This window comes from Oryzias melastigma, linkage group LG22 (genome assembly GCF_002922805.2).
Source record: "Oryzias melastigma strain HK-1 linkage group LG22, ASM292280v2, whole genome shotgun sequence".
Lineage (NCBI taxonomy): Eukaryota > Metazoa > Chordata > Actinopteri > Beloniformes > Adrianichthyidae > Oryzias > Oryzias melastigma.
In genome coordinates, this window is record NC_050533.1 from 18,446,206 (window position 1) to 18,469,067 (window position 22,862).

The 22,862-nt window shown below is 37.3% G+C and overlaps 1 protein-coding gene across 2 annotated transcripts in view; it reads left to right on the forward strand.

Moving 5' to 3' along the window:
• Positions 1 to 1,184: 1,184 nt before the first annotated feature.
• The window catches only part of syt14a (synaptotagmin XIVa), a 39,010-nt gene continuing 17,332 nt past the window's right edge, over positions 1,185 to 22,862 (forward strand). For both annotated transcript variants that reach the window (XM_024270578.2, XM_024270586.2), the window contains exons 1-4: positions 1,185 to 1,755; positions 13,546 to 13,593; positions 21,102 to 21,254; positions 22,590 to 22,817. In XM_024270578.2, coding sequence (XP_024126346.1) covers positions 1,743 to 1,755; positions 13,546 to 13,593; positions 21,102 to 21,254; positions 22,590 to 22,817 — 442 coding nt within the window. In that variant the 5' untranslated portion in view covers positions 1,185 to 1,742. The remainder of the gene's footprint in view (positions 1,756 to 13,545; positions 13,594 to 21,101; positions 21,255 to 22,589; positions 22,818 to 22,862) is intronic.

Below are 22,862 nucleotides of genomic sequence, written 5' to 3' on the forward strand. Positions count from 1 at the left end.
ATTTTTTTGATATTTGGTGATATTAGAGCTGAATTGAAGGAAAAATGAGTGATCAAAGCTGGACAGAGCCTTTATGTGTCATTTTAGCAGTTTGCTGTTATAAATACACACTTGTACGGGTTTAGTGTTCTCAAAAAGGTGTGTAATTCATAAACTAGCTTTATACTAGCTTAATCTTTAAAAATCTGGCTTTAATCTCAAAATTCTCAATTTAATTTCAGATATCCAATTTTTAATGTATAATATAGAATTCTGGTTTTATTTTCATAGATTTGACTCACATTTTAAAGTTCTTTCTTTAAAAGAAGGTAAAACTCTACATACACTAAAGTCTTCACTTTTTAATCAGCTTCAATCCCTCTCTGCAGTACTTTAATACTAAACAATACTAAACAATACAAAACACATGTAGTGTTTTGTTTTCATCCTGTAGGCCACGGGTGTCAAACTCAAATGCACAAGGGGACAAAATCCAAAACAAACCTAAGGTCACAGACTGAATAGGATAAACATTTATTGAACACTCTAAAACTACATTTTTCAAACGTTAAAACCTTAACATAGTTATGAACTATATATATATATATATATATATAGCATTACCTGTGATAATGCTAGTGTGAATGCTGTAAGCTGAATTTGGCCACTGAAGATGCTAGTGCTGATAGTTGAAGATACTGAAATTGATAGCTGAAAATGATAGCCAGCTAAAAATATTAGCTAAATCCCAAATTAGCTCAAAAATCAAAACAAAACTTAGGTTAGCCAAAACAGCAAGCATATAGCTGAAATATTAGCTAAACTCCAAAATAGCCTTAAAAAATTTTAGTAAATGCCCAAATAGTCAAAAAAGCTTGCAGAATGCCAATTTTTGAAACTTTAAAACTGTAACTTTTTAACACAATGATGAATAACAAAAAGGCAGGAATAATATTCCAGAATAAATCAACTTAAACCTGAAATAACTTTCAATATTTTACCCTCCATAAAAACATATTAGTCAGAAATAAGCACAAGATAACAATGGGTCATAAATAACAATAAAATAAAATGATCTGGAGGGCCAGATGCGGCCCCTGGGCCTTGACTTTGAAACATGTCCCTTAGGCTAATTTAATAAAACAACTGTAGAAATCCCAATGCAATGCACATAATCTTTATTTTTTCAAATAAAAAACATCTATGTACACTAAAGTGAATAAATCATTTGTGGCCTAAAGGTTAATTGTGTTCATCTCTTTTTCTTTTTTATGTTGTGATCATAGAGTTTAAAGGCATAATAATCCATGGGATGATGTGATCTGTTTTAAATGGGCTGACCATTAGTTTATAGTTTTGACTTATTGACCACCGTTTTTTCCCCCAGCTAAATATTTTTTTTAAAGTTACATTTGTTTTGCCTTGTTTATTCAATTTCCTCTTCAGAAATACCTTTATTATTATGATTATTATCATTTAGAAAAGGGACTTTATCCTTAAGCTTTAATATGTTCAATACATTTTTAAAAGAACATCTACACTTAATTTGATTGTATTAGTTAAAATTGTTTTTAATTGTTTAATAAAATCTAAAAAAAAAAAACCCAAAAAACTCTTGTATCGATTTCCTATTGAGCAGCGTTTGTTTCTATGCTGTTTGGTGGACTGTACCACAACAAACTCCTCCGCCTTCCTCCCCCTCCTGCAGTGGGCCGCTCCCCCTTCTTTACCGCCCGCTTTGGTTGAAGCCAAAACAGAACATCATGGCGATTGATGGTAAGTAGGCCAATAATGTGCCTCCTCTTCTGCTTCTTAACTTCAGCTGGAAATGAGCCGCGGCCGGGCGGCCGGGGGTGGGCTGTAAGGCGGCCTGGCTGTCGGCAGGGCGGCGTGAGCTCGGGCTGGACCCGCACAAACTTGTAGTGTTGTGCGTGAAGCGGGAATTTTCCATTGCGGTGCGGGAGCCGTTTTACAGCGGTGCTGAAAGGATAGCTCCGCGCGCGCTCAAACCGGAGCGCTGTGCTAGTTTTGTTTCGCGCCGTTTCTCCATTTGAATGTTTTTTTTCTTTTCTAAGTTTGATTAAAAAAGAAAATAAAAAAAGAGGCGCCTCTAACGGAACAGAGTGTTTACCTCTTATAGGAACACATGCTGGTCTGAGCTTTTACTTTTACCTCTGATTATGTAAGTTTGCGTGCTGTAAGCAGCTTTCAGACTCTGTTAGCTCATCACTTTGACTAAGAGGCTTTCATAGGAAATCTTAAACAGTCTTAGCTAAATCATTAGGACCAATTAAAGCCATTTCAGAGCCCTATAGACGCTTTATTCTGCCTTCTTCACTCGTTTTTATAATTCAGTGTCCCCTCTTTATGTGATCCAGGATGGAGATTTCACTTCCCCGTGATTTAGAGTGCTAAAACAAAAAGATAGGAAGCAGCACAGCTGAGTTCACTTCCAAAAACTGGCACAGAGATGCTGGACTCTTCAGTTTGTAAAGTAGGCAACTGGACCATCTTCTAAATGTGGGTCTTTGCTAATCACACCTGTCACATCCAGATATGTTTGTCTATTTTGAGGGAGATCAACAGTTCTAAAAAGGTTTTCTCTTTCCAGACTTTAGCTTGGTATACTTTAATTTTTCTTCTCTTATTCAAAGCGTCCTTTAAGACCCACTCTGAGGGAAATTGTGTGTTTCTGGCATTCTTCTGATGACTCAATTTGGATTAAAAGTGCATTTCTGAGTATTTCATTTTCTGCTGTGAATCCAGAGCAGAAAAGACGCTTGAAAAAGATTTTATTGTGGTTTCATAGGTACAATCGAGGAGGCACAAGCTTCATTATAATGCATCCACTTTTAGACAAATATATGCATTAACATCTTTGTTTTCCTTGTCTGAGCTGGCATCTGGTTCAAAACTGTAAGGCTGAATATAGCTCCAATATAGCTTATAATTTTTGTCTACAATGTTTTGTCAGGGTTGTTAGGAGCTGTAAGCTAGTGGCAGAGAGTGTAAACCAGGAGTCCTGAAGCTACAGCCCACCTGAACAATACCAGAGACACATGACTTTTTTAAAATTCAATCTGGGACACGATCGAGACCCACATAGAACGTGACTTTTTATTCCATCCTTTTACAGTCTGTGCTTTTTCTGTCAAATAGAACAGCGTTCTGTTTCCACATTGCAGTTCTTCTTTTTCTGTCTTGCTGATTCTTTAAGAGCGATTACGCTGCTTCTAATTTGTTTTAAGCAGCTCTCTCAATTCTGTATCTTGATTGGCTGGAGATCTTATCAATCAATCTCCTTAAATCTATGCTTGTGATAAGATCTTTGTTTTTCTTCTGTTAATCCTGGACTTATTTTTCTACAAAGGTTGAACTTTGAGAGTTTAAAGTAGAGAGAAAAGTGTGAAAATGTTCATGTCTGTCTGAGAAAAGTGTAGAAAATGTTTGGTGAGGAGTTAACATCCGTAATCCTGATTCGCTGATTAATCAAAAAAATAAAAATAAAATAAATAACAAGTCTGATATTGTTCAGGGGCTGGGCCAAATATGAAGGTGGGTTTGGGGGGCAATGTATTAGCCCAAAAACTGACACATCAGAGAGGAAAACAGTTATGTGGCCCGCAAACGAAAAAGTTTGGGGAGCCTTGGTGTAAACAGATGGATGATGGGAAGAGAGGGTGGGCTTACTCCGCACCAACAATTCTGCCCATTCAGAGGTGACGTTCGAATTATCCAGAAAATAAGAAGTTTTTTGCTGTAAAATGTGTTTCCATCTCTTTGTCACTATAATAGTTTTAGTTTTTGAGTCAATTTTATTTATTTATTTATTTTTTTTATATTTTTTGATGTCCATTCATCTTTTGATCCATGGTAAAAGCATTCCCAGTAGTTCCCAGTGTTTCCAAGGGGATTCATCGGAATGGAGGGAGATTGTACATTTGCACCTACAAGCTTTTTCCAGCTGCATTTTTTTTCCTATGCTCTTAAATCACAACAATTTGAATAAAGAAATGTTCAGAATAGCTTTTTTGAGATAAATTTTTCTTCATAAATGTCGTCAACTATGACAAAAATCCCATTAGAAACACCCAAAATACCATTTTCATTGGAGTGGGTCTTTAATTAAATTTTTTGATTCAGTTTTCGATTTTTTCTCTTTTCTTTTGGGTATATTTAAAGCTTTATATCTCTGGTTTGCCACCATCGAAGCCACAGGAACAGCTCCCTTCCTCCCTTTACCGATCTACTTTCTTGCTTGCTGATTTCATCACAAATGATTCCATCTTAAATCAGGACGTGTGGCAACTCGTAGCTCTGGCAGGCTCTTGTTCCCATCAGGCAGCTGCTCCCCGTACTCCGTGCTGTCTAATCACCTCAGCCTCCTGGCTGCATTAGTCAGCGGAGTCCAGTTTCCTGAGAGGCTGCAATCACAGTGGGAGCGATGTGTTCCACCACGCAGAGCCAGTCGGGTCTGCAGAGATTTATGCAGCAGCCGTGGGACAGACTGATTGACACCCACAGCCCCCTGCAGCCAGCCTGCAGTGGGAGGCTGCATGTTTTACTGCCTTTACTTGTCAGGATGAGCTGCAGGAGCATCAGAAATGCAGGGCAAGTGTCTGACATCATGATGCAAAGACTTGCAGTTTGTCAGATGAAGAAGCCTTTATTGTCATTGCCCTGAACATGTCAGCAAATCTTTGACAGCTCTTTAAAATAAAGACATGAAGAAAAAAGTCTGAATCCTACGTGTATTTATCTAATTTTATATTTCCTGATGACACAGAAAATTAGCAAATAGCATTTGACTGAAACAGGCTTGTTATGAAACAAGCAACAAGTTAAGATGAGCTATTTTTAGAAAGTTAAAATTAATTTCTAAGCAGAGCAGAGGGATTTGGTGTGTAGATATGAATTCTTAAAGTGTCCCAACATTTTTTTTGTTTGCTAGTTTATTTCTGAATATTATAAACTATTCTTATCCAATTGTTTAGCTATAAAAGGTAAATATATCCTATCTTCTTAATTAGTAATTGGATTTATGTTGCCAGGTCAATTAGGAAGGAAGTAAGGCCTATCTAAGCAAGTTAAAGGTTTTTTATAGTGGCAAAGCATGGAATTTATAATGAATGGTTGTAGTTTTTAGATGAAGACCATAATAAAATTATTTAAGGCAGAACAAGTTAAGAGACATCAGTGTTTTTGATTGTGATGTAGAGGTTTTATTTTACATATCCAGGTTGGTTTTTCTGCCTAATGACCAGGGTGTGTTAATCTGTGGGGGATTAGCTTCAGTAGGCCAGATTATAAATTTCTGGGTGTCACATTTGATTGTAGATTTAAAGGCCTTGGCATCATATAACACTTGCTTCTATCCACTGTTGTCTCTTTGACTGCTTAACCTGCTGACTACCAGAAATACAAATGTGTTGTCTGTAGAGAACATTTCAAAACTTGAATTTCTCCCAATCACTGGACACTAATGAATAAACTCATTTTGTTGTCTACAGAATATATTTGGGGCTTTTTAATGTCAAATGTGAAGGGGTGGGGCTCGGGAAATTGTAGTTTCTGATGGATTAGAGAATTTATGACTAGTGGATAACATTTTTTTGTGGTAGTCGGGAGGAACGAAATGTCTGCAAAGCGAAAAGAAAAGTTTTTCGTGCCTCAAAAATGCAAGCAACATATTTAAATCAACAAATAGACACTTCAGTCGGATCAATGAAAACTGTGACTTAATCAACATTATATACATGATATTCTACCAAATCGACTCTTTCTTCTTTACTGAGCATTTTTGCTTGATGTTTTCTGTCTTTTTGTGCAGATTTTTTGTGTTTACACGTGTTGTGTTGTTGTTCCTGTGCTGTTCTGTGGGTTGAAAGCCTCTGTAAGTGGAAGGATGAGCAGAAGCTGCACGGATCAATCAGTTCATCTTAAGGATGGATGAAGAGCTTTGTGCTGCGTTATGGATTTGTGAAACATCGTCATGCTGTTTAGCTTCTTTTATCCAATTACTGCAGTAGAGAGAAAAGATTTTAGCTCCAGTCTTTGAACTATATTACATCCATCCATCCATCCATCCATCCATCTTCTTGACCGCTTCTTCCCTTTCGGGGTCGCGGGGGTGCCGGAGCCTATCCCGGCTACTGAAGGGCGAAGGCGGGGTACACCCTGGACAGGCCGCCAGTCTGTCGCAGGGCCTCAATCACACACACATTCACACCTAGGGGCAATTTAGAGTCACCAATTAACCTATGAGGCATGTTTTTGGACGGTGGGAGGAAACCGGAGTCCCCGGTGAAAACCCACGCATGCACGGGGAGAACATGCAAACTCCACACAGAAAGGTCCCAGCCGGGATTCGAACCGGGGCCTTCTCGCTGTGAGGCAAGAGCGCTAACCACTTGCGCCACCGTGCAGCCCCTATATTACATTTATTATTGAAATACGTTTTATGTGAACATTATTTTGGTTTTTGGCAGAACGCTTTGTTATCACAGGCTGCAGCCTTTAAATAAACACACAAAAGGAAATTAGGCAAGAAAAAAATGAGTTTAGGCTCAATTTAATGCAGAGAAATTCACTGGAAAGAAGGCTTATATATGTAGATGAACGTGTGTTCAAGACATTATCATTATTTGATTAAGATATTCCATTATAGATTAAAAAAGACAAAATATCTTCTTTAAAATTCTGAATGATATTGAGTTTTACAAGTGAAATGAAGAAGAATATTTCTAAAGGATGAGCCATTATTACCTTTTAACCTTTTAATCATTGTCCTGTCATTTTAATTGTACTTTATTGTAATTGTATTCTATTTTTATTATAATTGTTTTCACTGTATTTTATTTTCTTGCGTTAATGCATTTTGGCCCAGGTCTCCCTTAAAAAGATGATCTAATCTCAATGGGATTTCCTGGTAAAATAAATGTAAAATAAAATAAAATAAAATAAAAAGAAATTACAGTAAATATTTATAATGATTCGACTTCTGCCTCAAATTTTCGTTTCGGTTCATTCTTACTACTTACGTAATCTTTTACTGACCCTCACATGTTGTAAAAGTATTCACTACGACTTGTTGCTCTTGGCATGCTTGTAAAAAAAAACAAATCTGTTGCTTACTAGGACATTGTAGAGTTTATTAAAAGTCTTTGAGTTGTGGACGGGACTATAGGCGTGGAGCAACCCCGCCCCCTTTCCCCTTGTCGTTGCTGAGAGCTCTCTTTCTACAGGCTCTCCTGCTAGCTTGCAGCCCCTCACAACACCATGCCAACATTACAGGGCCCTGTAACGTTAAAACAGCTGTACAGTTTAGAGCCAGATTCTAGCTCAGATGAGGAAAACAAAGACGTACATGGATCTAGTCATTTGCAAGTGGATGCATCAGAATGGAGCACAGCAGGGATCTTATGGCCTGCCAATCGTATTTTCTGTCACAAATAAGCTCATAAATTATTAAATTGTATTTAAAAAACTCAGAAATGCAACTTAATGTTAAATTTCTTCATTTGTGCCATCAATTATGACAAAATGCCACATGAGCAAATGGAAAACACAATTTTCCTCAAAGTGGGTCTTTAACAAACATCATCTCCACTGCTTTCCTCCTCCACTGATGTTCTACCCAAGTTTTCAGTTTAATTAGTGTTATTAATGACTGGTGACTCAGAGCCACCACCCACAAGAATGTGTCATGAGTTCTGGCCCGAACACACTTCACCTGTAGACTCCACCTGCTGCCACAAACAAGTCAGTTGAGTCCTAACAAGAGGATTCAATGCACTTCTGCAGCTAAAACTTCCATTTGTGGTATTTGGTCATTTATATAACCTTTATTTCATCAGGCAAAACATTAAGAACAATTTCTTATTTACAATGTTGGCCTGAAAATGCTAAAAATGTAGTTTTCTGTAGTTTTATTTCAGTTGAGTCATGACAGATCAGAGACATGGCTTTGGTTCTCATATTCTGATCTCCAAGTGATTTTCATCTCCTGAACCTCTACTTCCTGAATATTAGGTCACATCGATACTCAGTTTCTTTGATTTATACTGACCTACTTTTTGTGCTCCTATTGCTTGAAGCTGTGGAGAGTTCTGTTGCAAAGAGATGGATATATAGAGTTAGTCAGAACAGCTAAAGACCATGATGTAAAAATGTGGAGAAGCTGTTGCTTTTTTATGAACTTCCAGAAAAGCTTTTGCGTAAGTCAACTAAGTTTTAACTCTCTGTTTATCCTCCGGAAGCTCATTGGCTGAGGTTTATGAAACTACCTGGTTGCATTCGGTATTTACGTCCTCAAGTTTATTATTAGCTACTTTTTTATGGCTATCAAGAGCAGCTTCTTTCAAAGGAAACTGTCTCATCTTGTCTTTCTAAGGTTCAACTTTGAACCAACAGTGTATGTTAGTGAGATGAGGACTCAATTTACTGTCATGGCCTTCATCACATGTTGGCCTGTAAAATCCGTGAATCTGATGAGGAAGTCGGTAGTTCCAAGTATGACAGGACATAAATCTAGAACTGGATCCTGGAGTTTGTAGTAGACAAATCACAGGTGGTAAGGATGGAAAATGCTTTCTCAGACAAAGACAATGCTTGTATGTCCTGGTTTGGTCAAAACAAAGGGATGCTGCCATCTTTAAAATACTCAACACTTTTTTTAAAAAGTATTTTCCATTAGGCGAATTTGCGCAATTTTGTCAATCCAATTTTTACAATTTTATAGTCAGTAGAAATGAAGCTAGTAACAGTCATTAAATGAGATGACAGTTTCACATGTGTTGTCTCCACATTTCAGAAAACCTTGTGTTAAACCAAGAGCACCATAAAAATGGACAAAAACGTTCAAGCTGATAAAAATGGTCAGACGTGATGATCAGATCTCAGAAGAGTTGAAAGCCTCCTCAGAAAGCCCACCACGATAGAAGGGAAATGACTGCAATGTGTCATTAGGACAGCAGAGAGGGTCATCAACCCCAGCCTCCCTTTAATGGACTCTAAACACGGAGCTGCAGCAGAAAAACTCGACATGAAAACTGCACATTTATAGAGCATACTCTTTAGAATTTACTGCACTCAGTACATCAGCCACTCTATGTTAAATGCTCAAACTCTTATCGGCACAAACACATTTACCCGTTCTGCCGTTTGTGCTTCGATAATAAATCTAAAACAAATCAACTCTAATCAGATTATCTGATTATTTTTACTTTGTTTATTATGTGAGGGATTAAAGATTACTAGCATCTGATTCTGAGGAACAACTGGAATAGAAAACCCAATGAAACAAAGCAGCAGTGTTAGTGACATTGTGTTTTGTTTACAACAGAAATGATCCAAACAGATAGAATATTACACATCGGTTAATGTGTGGCTTTCAAAAATTAGTTAATAATGTTTGTTTTGCAGCAGTGAACTGTCCCCCATGCTTCAGTGGAAACATCTCATGGTTCATGAGATCACAGTTGTATCTGAGCCGTTTACATTCTCTGTGCTGCTTCGGTTACATTTAGGATCCGTAAAATGTTGCTAAACTGGAGTTTAGACTTGCATGTATTTATCGTGGTCGGGGTTTTGGATTTAGTGATTAAAAGTGGGATGAATTGGATCAGATTACTAATATAATCTATTCTAGCACTGGGTGCAATAATAGTTCAAATACTGCTCAAACCTCATAGATTAAAGCCTGGAAATGGTACACAGTACTAACTTCTTACCTGCTTACCTTTTGAGGGAAAAGTTTACCACCATATTCTTTGCAAAACATTACTAACCAGTTAAAGCTGTCTTTGTACACTAGATTTTGCTTATAGCCCCTTATAATGTGACATTTATTTTTGTTTAATTTTACTTTTAACTGTCAAAGTGGAAGCTAAACACCAGGTGTCTATGTCAACCTCGTCCAATTTTTACGGTTTGGCAGATAAATATAGCAAAATAAAATGACCAGGTGACCCTCTGACCTGTACCGGACCACTGCCAAAGAGTTGTGAACATTTGCTTTTATGAAGCATTTCAAGGTATTTGCAACTTCAAAAGAATGGGAAATCCAACTGAAACATTTGCGCAAAATGAAAAAATAAAAAAAATGATGATGAGAAAATGTAGCTGCTTATGAATAATAACCATTCCCAACTGGAATTTCCTTCCAATTAGATCTATACATGGTTATTTAGCAATTTTTATCCTTAATGTATGGGAATAAAATTATGTTTTTAAAAATAAATTATACTTAAAAAATGTGTATCTTACTCATCACACCAGCTAACTGAAGTTCGAGTCAGAGTTTTGTCTCAAGTTGACCGTTAAAGTTCTTGCTCAAAAGTTCTGGGTTGATTTCTTCCTCCCACTTTTCTGTGTGTCAGCCTCAGACCATCCATCTGCTTGGATTCTAACCGTGTTAACCTCAGCAGCCTGAATACAGTAAACAGCTGAAGGAGACATTCCTTAAAGAATCTGGGACAAAAGCTAAAAAAGTGCTTCCAGCTTAAGAATGACAGTGAAACCCCATTCCTTATCTGGGCTGACCTCGGCGAGTGGAGGACTCTCCTCTTATGGATCCAGAGTTTTCAGGCAGTGAAGTGAAGTTTGAATCAGTTTTTAAACTTTGTTTGGGGGTAAAAAAAAGAAAAAAAAGAAGCTGGACTGATGGTTTACTAGATAGGGCAAAAACAGAACTAAGACTTAAAGTAAAAGTGACTTAAATCCAATCTAAAAAAGGACAAGAGGGAATTTAACCCAACTAGAGGGAAAAGCAAAAGTGGAGCAGATGCAACTGCTGGCAGAAACAAGTTTTTCTTAAAGTCAGCCGACCTTCTTGTTGCATTGAGACACTAAATCGTGAGCAGTTGTACTGAAAATGTAATTAAAACATAGAATAAACAGGATTTATGAAGAAAACTACACATTTGAATGGATAGGTTTTCTGTTGTAATAGTAAAACCAAGCTGCAGACCAGTAAACCCCTCTAAGGGATTCTCTTTATGTTGGACACGCTTTCAGGACAGATGTTAAAATCAATAATTCTGGAGAAGGTCACAAGTAATGAAAGTAATCCCAATGGATTCTGGACAGGCAACGATTTTTTTTGCAAAAAAAAGTTTATTTTAATGTTTTTTTTTATTATTTGTTTTCATCATCTCAGGCGGTCATGGTCTTATCAAAAGTCCAAATGTTAGACCACAATGAGCGATGAAATTAAATAGAGGTCGCCGTGACTCCCTGATCGTATTTGTCTCAGTGCTGGAGCTCCTACAAGTGTCCCAGTTGAAAGCAGGCAGACCTTTAAAAAAAAAGCTCCACCTGTGTGCAGATCCCAGCGGCTGCAGCCCAGCTCAGAGACTGAGAGGTTTTCTCGAGTGTGAGTAACAGCTCTGAATTACAGCGGCTGACTGCAGCCCTGAACTCTGCTAAGACCCTCAGACTAAAAACCTGCATGTGCCCCATGAGGCGCTGGCGCTCTGAGCTGATGTAGGTCTGGTCATATTTAAGGGGACAGAAAGCCTCAGAGAAAGACACACATGTTGAAAAATCCTCCTTCAGATTTAATAGGAGGTCTAAAATATTTATTAGCCCTAAATTCAACTTGGATTAAATATTAACAGGACTGAGAGAGTGATATAGCAACTTCTGTAAAGGTTCATTTATGAAAATCTGCTATTTTATTCACACTTACAGAATGAGGTGTAGATGTGCATCTGTATAAAAAAAAGACCACAAAAAGTATACATTAAATTAAATATGAATAGAACGATCAGGTCACGACAGTTTTATTCTCCATCTTTCAGCTTTTTGAGGTTTTTAAATCCTGGAGAACGTAAACAACTGTGACTTCTCCTGCAGCTAACGTTATTGAAAAAGAGCAAAAGTTAGCACACTAAAACTATGTGATAATTAGTGCATTGGTCCCTAACAGAGAAAACAATCCAACCTACATTATTTCCGGTTTATTAATAATCGGATTCTGAAGGAAACTATTGGATTCTCCTTAACACATCCAAACTCATGTTAAGTTGCTTGGGTCCCGTAACAAAAATCCATCCGCCAAAGACATTTTCGTCCTTCATAAAGTGGCTATACCAACCAGTAAATTGAAACCACCAAGCTAGCGAAGTAAAGAAAAAAAAACGTATTTGGAGAGTTTCTTTTTGTAGAAAGAATTCAGTGAGGAAACAGAAGAACTTTCGACTTCAAAATAAAAGAAATCTACATCTAATAGACAAACCCAGGAGTCTTCTTTACTCCAAATATGGATTTATTCGGACAGTTGTTTCCACAGATCATAATTATTCATAATATTCAGCAACCCAATGTTATGAGGATGTTGCTAATGCAGTTGCTCGAATGATGGATTCACATTTACTTTTATATTAAGAAAATACTAGATTTAGTGGCTTTTTTATTAGTATTTTTTGGCACACAAGGCTAAAGTTGACATTTAATTTTTTTGCTTCCACATTGACAGTTATGGGTTGAGAGAAAAAAAAACTAATAAAAGAGAGTGGACCAACACCAGTAGATGATATTAACCACAGTGGCGGAGAAAGTTTAAATTTATTTACCAGAAAATGCTACTTTTTTCTTTCACATTAAACAATCTAGGTTGTTTAATCCCCCATCCCATGTGTGTCATTTAAAATGATCTTGTCTCACTTTAATTTGTGTTGGTTATCTTGATGAAGTGTTTACATAAATGTGTTTGGATGCAGCACTCTGTGAGCAATCAGCTTTTTAGTAATGACCTTCTGTGTTTTACCTCCTTGTTCATGTTTTTTGTTGATTGTTTCCTGGTTTGTATTCTTCCTCTTGATTATGTAATTAATGCAATTTTTTCTTAGATCCCATCTAAGATTTATGGGTGGTTTACATCAATCTAAAAAATAAACCTTTAACAACACACTTGAAGTTTTTTTTTTTATGGTGTTAGAACACCACTAAAATAAAAATTAAAAAAGCTCCAAGTGTACATTAGCTATATGGTCAAAATATGTATAAAAAAATTAACATTTCAACATGTTGTCTTTTTAAAATAAAAAACTAAATCCCTGTGGTGGAAACTTATTAGATCCTCACCTCACAATAAATCAAACTTTGACAATATTTAGCTTTATGGTGCTCAGTGAGATTCAAAAACGATATAAAACTGCTACATGAATTAACATCTTCACAGAATGTGTTTATAAAATAATCTTAAACATTATTTGCTGATCACCAAATGGCCACCGTTTTGGATTTGTTTTTATGACTAACATGCTTACATGAGATCCTTTCCAAATTTGGTGCTTGATGCACAATTTGTCTGAAGGACAGTATCCACCTAACAGGCCTTGCTACCTCTTAGAAAATGTATTTTGGAAGCTTTGATTTTAATGTTTCTGTGATAAAAGTCTCAACAAGAAGACTTTGCTGCTTTTATTTTGAATGTCTGTCTGTGTCAGCTTGTGTCATTGTCAGATTGTCTAATCTTGTCTTCGTTTTTCAATGTTCCAGAGTCATTCTGTCCTCTGTTCCTCCATCGCAGCGCGGCTCATTGAAACTGCATTGTCTTTCCAGGTGGCGATCGTAACTGTGGACTTCATGAGCTGATCTGCGTCAGAAAAGGTAGGGGCAGATCAAAGCTCCAGCAGGCTGACCTTTGACCTGTGCATTGATCCTCCTGTTTCATCCGCTTTCATTAATACCCCGCCGTCCTGTTCAAATCCATGTCATGATTTGGTTTTTGATTGATGTTCTGCTTCCACTTCTGTTTTTCTGTTTCTTATCCTTTTATGTGCTTGTTCTTGTGTTTGTTATTTTCCAACTGATCCAAAAACTACAATAAACTGAAGAACCCTAGGATAAAAAAACAGAAATGATAAACACATTTTCTATTATGAATCAATGAATATAGTGCAAGAAGAAGAGTACAAAAATCACTAAACCTATACCCTAAATTTCCTATAAAATGATGAATGGATGATCATGCAGTGCAGGAGAGTTATAAACTAATAGAGAACCAAGAATCACATAGATGTTCTCACGTTAGGTTGTTGACTCTTTTTTTTGTTAAAATACTTAAAAAACTCTCTCAGTTTTGCAAGCTCACACGCTCTGAAACATTTTTTCCCTGACTCACGATCTCACAGATTGAAGCTGTGGGTGTTTCCTTTTGTTTTCTCTGCTTTTACCCTTACTCAATTGTTCCAAGTTCTTGATGTCAGAAACATGTCTGGATTAAACAGTCCAGGTGGGAAGTGCCCTAAAATAACTACTTGTTGAGATAGCATTTTCTATTTTAATGTATTAATTCTTCGATAGATTAAGGTATAGTCAAGAGCACCATATGGGAGTTGACCCTTACGGGTGTTGCAGGTTTTGGGGTTTCCGTGAAGGTATTAGAGAGGACTGGGTGTCTTCAGGGGAGCATATATGCGTATTGCAGTCTTGCAAGTGAGTCTGGAGGCTCATTAAAAAAGGAACATACAATTGTTGTGTATGTAGTAAATGTGTTATGAAAAATTTGTAATGCTAGTGTAACTTGCATGATCTTATGACATACAGGTGAGGTTGTTATACAGTGCCCTTACGCCATACACGTCACCAGTGAAGCATCAGTCACAACCTTTAAGGCTAGATATGGGCAAAAAAAGGAGCAAACCTATACAGGAGGATCACACACTTATCTAGTGAACATCTCTTAAAGTCCCCATCTGATGAAAAATCATGTTTTTGGAGTATGTATGTTGCATGTATGTGTGGCATTTTTCTTATGAAAGGGAACAAATGTACCGGTAATAAGAAATAATTTTGATTTTTGCATTTCCGAGTATTTCTCCTTTTAAATCGCTGTCAATCAAACTGTCACAGACAGGCTTTGTTTGAAATAATGAGCCTTCTTTACATCACAACAGCTCTGCTGCACATGCACTAAACCCCTCATCTGGTCTGGCTAGTGTGTCTAGTTCAGGTTCTGGAGAAGAGAAGATGGTGTCTTCTCATTTTCTGCGGTCAAATGAGCCGCCGTTCACATTTCTGCGGTCAAATCAGCCGTCACTGGATTTTTTGTGTGAGTTTCATACAATACTTACGGTAGCAGGACTGAGAACGCTGGGAAATCTCCACCAGACTCCCCGGAGCTTCTCGATGTGACCAGAAGGAGAAAGAATCAGGCTTTTGGAGGAAATTTGGGGGTGTGTACTAAAGCTCAGCCCCAAAAGAGGAGATTTTGGAAACAGAGTCTTCAGAGCAACGTGACAAATGGCTTTTTAAGACATTTAGGTTGTGCGATTATGGCTAAAAGCTTCATAATTATAATTAAAACTTTACTGGGAACGTGTTTTTAAAATAAAAAAAAATGTCACAGGGAGACTTTTTGGGCCTCTTATGTTGTCCTCAAGATTTGAGGGGGTTGAAAAAATGAATAATCTTGCTTGTGTCTCATGAACTTCACGATTATTTGCTATTTTAGTATTCACTACAACCTGTTGCTCCCAGCATACCCATAGAAAGAAATGTGCATGAATATTTTCACCTTATAGGCTCACTAAGCGGTCTATGATCTTGATATTTCGTACAGGTTTGCTCATTTTTCACTCTCAGACAGCTCATATCTAGGTTTAAGGGCAGTTGTGACTAAAGCTTTAGTCCCATTGGAATACCAGTAGCTACCTGTTCGGAAATTGTTGTGGCTGCTTTGCTCGGATCCTCTCTATCAGTCAAATCTGATAGAGTCTGTATACGAGTGTCTTGTCATCTTGGCTGGGGTGTTTGTGTTCAGGCTCCCGGAGCGATGGCCCTGCTTGTCCTCTGGTCTCTCTTGTTCTGGGTCCTCTGAGCTGCCTGGCATTGTGTGCCCAGTCGGGCGCACTGGGCTTGGGGGAATGCGGGGCAGGAGGTGCCAGGAATGAGCGAAGTTTGTGCTTGTGTTGCTGACACATGAGCCAACAGGAGATCGGAGTGAATGGCGCCTTCAGGGTTACTCTTTGCTTTACTCTTATAAACATTTCTCTTTTATTTGTTTGTTTCTGTGCATATTATTATGAGGGGTTTGTTATTTTATTGCATGTGTGGGGAATGGTGTTTTTGTTTGTTTTTATGTATTGCACCTTGAACTGTTTTTTTTTTTTTACCTGAAAGGTGCTAAAGAATTAAAATTAAATTTGAGTTTGAATTTGAAATCATGGGAATAGCTTTTTACACTTCCATTTGAAAAGAGGACAAAGAACATAAACAGTTAGGCCAGATCCAAATTGCTTCCCTACTCTTACGGCTTTTCCCTATCCCAAGATTTGTCCTTCCAAGCGGAGAGATGTGAAAAAAATAGTGACTATATTCAAATTCCTTCCCTGCTCACTATATAGTAGGTTCGTTTTTTTGTAGTTTTGTCCGAAATAATTCAAAAATTGAGTGCACTAGAAATTCCCCAGAAGTCTTTGCAAAAAACTAGTGTGCATCAATACTCACTACATCAGTGAATATGGACCGTAATGCATTGTGGTCAAACAATTTCTGCAAAAAAAATGTGTTTAAATGTATTTTTTGAATAAACAATCCACAGTTTCATCTTCAGAACATAGTGGAGTCATGAATAGATGTTGTGAAATGTTCGTATTGATATGATTTTCCCTTTGTGAAATTGGTGACGTCATATGCGGTGTTTAGAAAAAACAAAAGAAAAGTAGTGAGCATGGTGTCCGTATTGCTTTAAAAATTCAGGGTAATATTTGGTCTTGCACTATATTGTTTTTTAGTAGTCAGACATCACTACATCTTCAAATGCCCCAACAATTGGAGCAATAGGAAAGAGCCTGAGGGGCAGGGAAGCAATTCGTATTCGACCTTGTAATAAAAGTCTCTATAATTGCTTCATTAATTGGTATTTTTCTGTTAAATACCAACAAAGTGTACACAGGGTGACTGTGGGTTCTTCAAAAGTCTTAAAAAGTCTAAAATTTAATTTAACTAAAATAAAAAGTAAATTAAAAGTATTACATTGTCTTAAATTCTGGGTGAATAGAACTTTTTCTTTTAGAGGTCTGAGAAAGTCTTAACTGTAGCTTTTATATTTCTGTAAACACCCTGGCACAGGACAGTGACATATCACAGAGTACTTCTGGTTGGGCATGAAAAGAGGGGTTTATTTGTGATGTGATTCTAAAGCCAAAACACTTCTCCAGCTCTGAAGCTTTTTGTTTAGAATGCTTTTAGCAGCTCAGGCGGATGGAACAGTTGTCTGATTGCTTCCTCTTACCACACATTTATATTCATCCTTTAAAAAAATAGATTTTGAGAGTGCTCCACTGATTTTATGAGAGGTCTGGTTGTGTAAGCTTTTTAATTTGAGTAAGCATATTTAAAGATAGGGTACATTTTTTTGTCACTAGTGTGTTGATTTGTGTGTTTTCTTCCTTGTGTGTGCAGATTGTGGGTTGGACAGTAGGTGTTCTGCTGTGGAGCATAGTAGAGGACTGAAAGTGCTTATGGGCTGCCTGTGGAGAGTGTAGGCGTCTTTGTGGTTTTTGAGGTGTTTTGTTCTTTTTAACTTTAAGCATGGCAACCGTTTCCATGCAGACAAATCTATAAATGTAGACAGGATGTAGAAGTGGACACACACACATACACTCAGTGACAATGTTGTAGAATGAGTGTGAAACAGACTTATTTTCTATGTGTTACTGATCTAAATAAGGTCACCCTGGCAACATTTGTTTTCAGATATTTTTGACTGAAGAAAAAAATGTATATCCCATTTATTTATTTGTGTTCAACAACTCTCCAAAAGTAGATTGAAAAGAAGTGATCAGTTTTATTAACGTTTGCTCTCGTCATTTTTGGTCTAAACTTCTTCTAAGTGGGAATTTTGATATTCTTTTGATACCAGACAGGAATAAATCATCATATTATACCAATATTCCCCAAAAGATACTGAATCCATTAAAACACTGCTCTTTTTTCCAAATGTTTTAATGGAAAATGAGCTAAACCTGTATTTTAAAAAATGCTGCCAACTTTTCTCTGACAAATTGTTGACTCCATTTGAAGAATGACAACCTATGAGAGGTCAGGAGAGATGAACTGCATCAATTCATTTTTTCTGCAAGCTCGGCTTCCTACTGATGCATCTACTTGCAGATAAATACATCCATTAAAGTTTTGGTTTTCTTCATCTGAGCTGCCATCTGGTTAAAAAACTGTACAACTGGATAGTTTCAATATTGCTCACCAGTTTTGTTGCACCGCTAATGTAACCTCTGGGTTGTGAAGCTAGTGGGAGAGAGTGTAAACAAAGTGATGATGGGATATCAGCTGAGGCTTACTTCCACCAACGGTCCCCCCCATAACTCAGAGGTGAATTTCTAATGAACTCCTGCCGCTCTGCAGAAACTTTGTCCTAGAAAACAACACAGGTTTTGATTTAATCATCATAATTAAAAGACCACTGAGAACGCATTTATAACAAATCATAATATGAGGTCAGTTTCCCTTTATAAAGATCCAAACTAAATCTAGGTATCTATTTGTAACTTCATTAATTTATTTATTTCTGTATTGTGACTGTTATTAAAATGAAAAGGATAAAAATAGATTTTCATCTGGATTTAAAGTAACTCTTGAAAACATTTTGTACTTTGTTGACATTTGAGTCAAACGTCTCATAAATACACCCGGGTACAAAACGCTTCTCAAACATTTTCAAATCCTCACAAAGCTGCTGTCACACATGAAAGCTTCTGTGATTCTTCTGGAACAATGTCTGCTGCTGTTTAATCTTCCAGTGAGTCATGAGTCTCCTCACACATTAACTAAAGGTTATTGCAGCGGCTTTAAAGCCGTGCTGGTGGTGGTTCTTGGGTGAAATTGCTTTAAAGCATCCGCCAGGCTGTCGTTTACTTCTGATGCTGCCATGTTTCATTAATTTCAGCATTTCTTTGGTGGAGTCTTCAAAGTGGAATACAACAAAAGGTCCACTCCGATAAAAATTCTTGTTTTGATGATAGAGGACATATAATAAGAAAATTTAGCTTAAAATTGCATTTCTAAGTACGTCTTAAGGAAATAAAAAAATGCCATTTAAAAAAAAAGATCTAATACTCTAAAAATAATTTAATCATAATTAATAGACCACTGGGTACTCTTTTAAAATAGATCAAAAGGTGGTCACAGTGGTACTTCAAATGAAGGTTTTGTGTAAGAGTAAAAAGAAGAAACATTTTCATTTTTTATATTAAAAAAATCAAGAGAAAAAAATGTGTTGATTTTTTGACTTAATTCCTTATTTTCATCTCTTTTTGTGTCACAAATGGATTTATTAAACTCAGCCTTCCATCTGGGATGTGATAATTCAGTCAGTGATGACAGGACCGGCTGTAGTGTGAGCATGCAGACATTCCCCCTGGGTTAAACTCCAACACCAAGCCAACACCATGTGACCAGTCCTTGTGTAACTGTAATCTACCATTAGAATAAACACAAATTACCTTGATTGTAAATTTAATAACTAGCAAAGATTTTAAGTGCAACAAGAAATTTGTCTGGTTTCCCGTCTGGATGTCTCTTCATGGATACAAACCTTTTTACTTTAGGATAGTTATGTATTTTTTTCAGACTATGAATTCAAATTCGTGAATTTTCAAGTGGAATTTAGCTCTTCACTGTCTGATACCATCGATGCGGTTTCCCTGCCGCCCTCTCCTTGCCGGCTGCAGAAGGTCATACATGTGTAGAAGGTCACGCATGTGTGGAGAATCCAGCAGGATCGTACCCATCAAAAAGCCTGTCTGTGTCACTAATGAGGCTTGCATTCGACAGCGTTTTGATGTGTGGCCGTTCGTGTCGTGTTTAATGAGATTTGTCCCGCCTGTGTGTCTGGAATCCGAAGTGAGCTGAACCTGAACATGTTACTATAGCAACCAATAAGCCATGCGTGTGACGGAGATGCAGTCTCGTACTGTCTGGCTCTGCCCGTCCTTCTGTGACTCTCATCGTGTTCCCTCTTCTGTTATCAGAGAACATTTAGAAGCATTTCACTGAGTTTTACATCTATAAAATACAGATAAAAAGAATGGAATTTTTTTTTAAAACTTGGATATGTACACATTTTCTCAGAAATGTTAAAATGAGAAGTTAAACCCTTAATAATTATTATTTTGTTCTAATTCTACTACTGATATGAGTCCTTCAAGTAAATGAAAATACATTATTTTTATTTGTGTAAAACTGATATGTCGAGTTTTTCTAACATATAAGCTAAAAAGAATAATTAATCACAGAAATATATATAAATAAATTACTTCAGAATGTTTTGGAACTGATTCGAATCCTTGTCAAACAGCAGGGACCTCCTTTTTTTGCTGGATGATTCACATTTATTTGAGCATTTTGGTTGTACTTTTGTTTTTTGTCTTCCTTTTAGACAATCAAGCTGTTGATTTAATCTACCTTAACGTCGATAAAACTGCACAAAACTAACTGACAAGCGAGGAAAAGGGTTAATGCTTGGCACCATCGCAACCCATTTGTTTCAGAAATCTGAAGCAAATCCCGATGCAATTCCCTGAATAAAAGAAAGAAAGAAGGAACGCCAGAAAGATCAGACAAGTCAAGCTAATGGATGATAGTTCTCTGGGGTTCTGGTTTGTGTCTAGGGCTGACTCGTTGCTCGATTTGGTTCCTTCTTAAACTTAATAAATTAAAAAGATACGTTTGTAGTTCATTTTGCAGCCCTTCATACAGATTAAACATGGATTTTACAGCAACTCATGACAGAATCAAAAGAGGGACAGTTGTTTGTTATGACAGGCAGCCATTTTGCAAATCTGCAAAGGAGTGCATCATGGGGCAGAAGGAAACACGTGTTGTGCCTTTACAGCTAGGTTCTACAGGGAAAGCATATGTTTAGCATGCAAGCAACATTTCATCTTTCTAGTTATTTAATTACTTGTCTTTTCTTCACTTCATATCCTGCTGTATTTGTTACATTTAAACAAATAGCTAAAAATGCTCCTCTTTGAATAGAATTAGTTGAAGAGTTCTTCAGAAAAAGATAGTGGCTGATATTTCAATCGAAGCGTGCTGCATGGAGTATGTTTCCTTTAAAACGCCCTCTTTCCTCTTCATCGCCTGTGTCCCAGTTTCTCCAGAGGTGCTGGGGTTTCTGACCGCCATCGGACTCTTCATCATCCTCATGACCCTTCTCTTTTGGTACCTCAATAACAAGTTTGCGCTTGAAAACCTGGGGAGCCTTCAGTGCCTTGATGACTTCAGGAAAAGCACAGAGTTGCAAGGTAGGTAGGGCCATTTTGATGGAGGTCATTTTCACTCTGCAAACATCACATCCACCTGAAATGTAGATGATGGAAAAGACTTAAAAATGGACAAATATCAGACCTCTTTCTGCAGCATGAGGTCTGCAGGTAGACTATTCCCTGTGGCTTTGGCCTTTCTCTTCCCTGGAGGAGGTTTTAGTTGCTGACAGATCTAGAGTTGTTTACTCGTCATCCATCTGCAGGACCTCAGAGGGTTTAAAGCCAGGTGGCTGCTGGGAATCCACAGGAGGAGTTTTTTCTCTTTGAAAATCCACCTGCTAAACATTTAGTTAAAAACGAGAGAAGTGACTAAACTCAAATTAAACCAAACCAAACATAATACTTTTAGAAAAAACATATAAACTGAACTGAAAGGTTTATTTAAGGACATTTGTTGAGTAAGTTAGCCATTTACTGATGTTTTAGAAAAAAATCTCAGAAGAAAGATGATTAAATTCTAATGAAAATCAAAACTGTCTTTCTACCAAAACTTCTATTTTTATAATAAAAATAATTAACTAAATACATTTGTTTGCCACCTCTAATCATAAAATGTTTCATAAATAATGTTGAGCACATTTAATTTGAAAAGAAACAGGAAGTGAAGACTCAAATTGAACATTGTTGTTGAGTGCTCCGTTTTTGTTTTCAAAGCTCTGCTGCCCCCTGCAGAACAAAGATAAAACTGCAACTGTTTTTGTAGCAAACAAAGGACACTTTTTTGTGGGTTTTAAAATAAATTACGTGATAAAATAACTCAAGTTAATTATGATTGTTTTGTTTATGTATTATTACACTAATACATGCAGATCTTTGAGGACCCAAAAATATACAGAGGAAACCATGCTCTTAAATTCACTGAGGGATTAGTTCACCAAAAATCAGAAACATCTGAAAATGATAGATAACTAAGAACACAAGTTTTAGTTTCTAATCAAAACTGAATCAAAAGTCTTAAGAACATTTAAAATAGTTTGTCTTTAACATCCTGTAGTGGGCCAGTGTGTCTTGTTGTCTTTATCAAGCCCTATAGAAATCCTCTTTCTGTGCTTTTGAATACCTGAAACATTTTTGCCATACAAATGAATCATATAGGAGTATTCTTTAGCTTGGGTTTTATTCCACCAACTTGTCAGATTTACTTCGGCTGACATATTCATTATAGCAAACAAATCTAAAATCCGTTTATTGAACAGATAGAAATGTGAATTTTAATTTGCCGCATTTCCTTTGAAATGCAGCAGCGGCGATGCCAGCAGATGCTGCCAATCCTGCTAATTTCCTTCAGTGATAGTTCCCCCCGTCTCTCAACAGACAAGGCTTACTCTGACGCCGACCTGCAGGGCTCATCCTCAGACAGCGAGGACGAACTGATGGGTCAATACCAGGAGGCCGTCAGCCGCTCCCAGGGTCTCCGGGGAGGAGCAAAGGCGGCCTTTCACACCAAACACACAGGAGGATTCATATGGGAGAGCCGGCAGAAGTACAGCCCCCTGGCTACAGACTACGACGGATACAGCAGCGACGCCTCGGCCAATGACGGTAGGACCTGCGCAGACAGTGTGGGGGTTCGACTGTCAAGTGGGA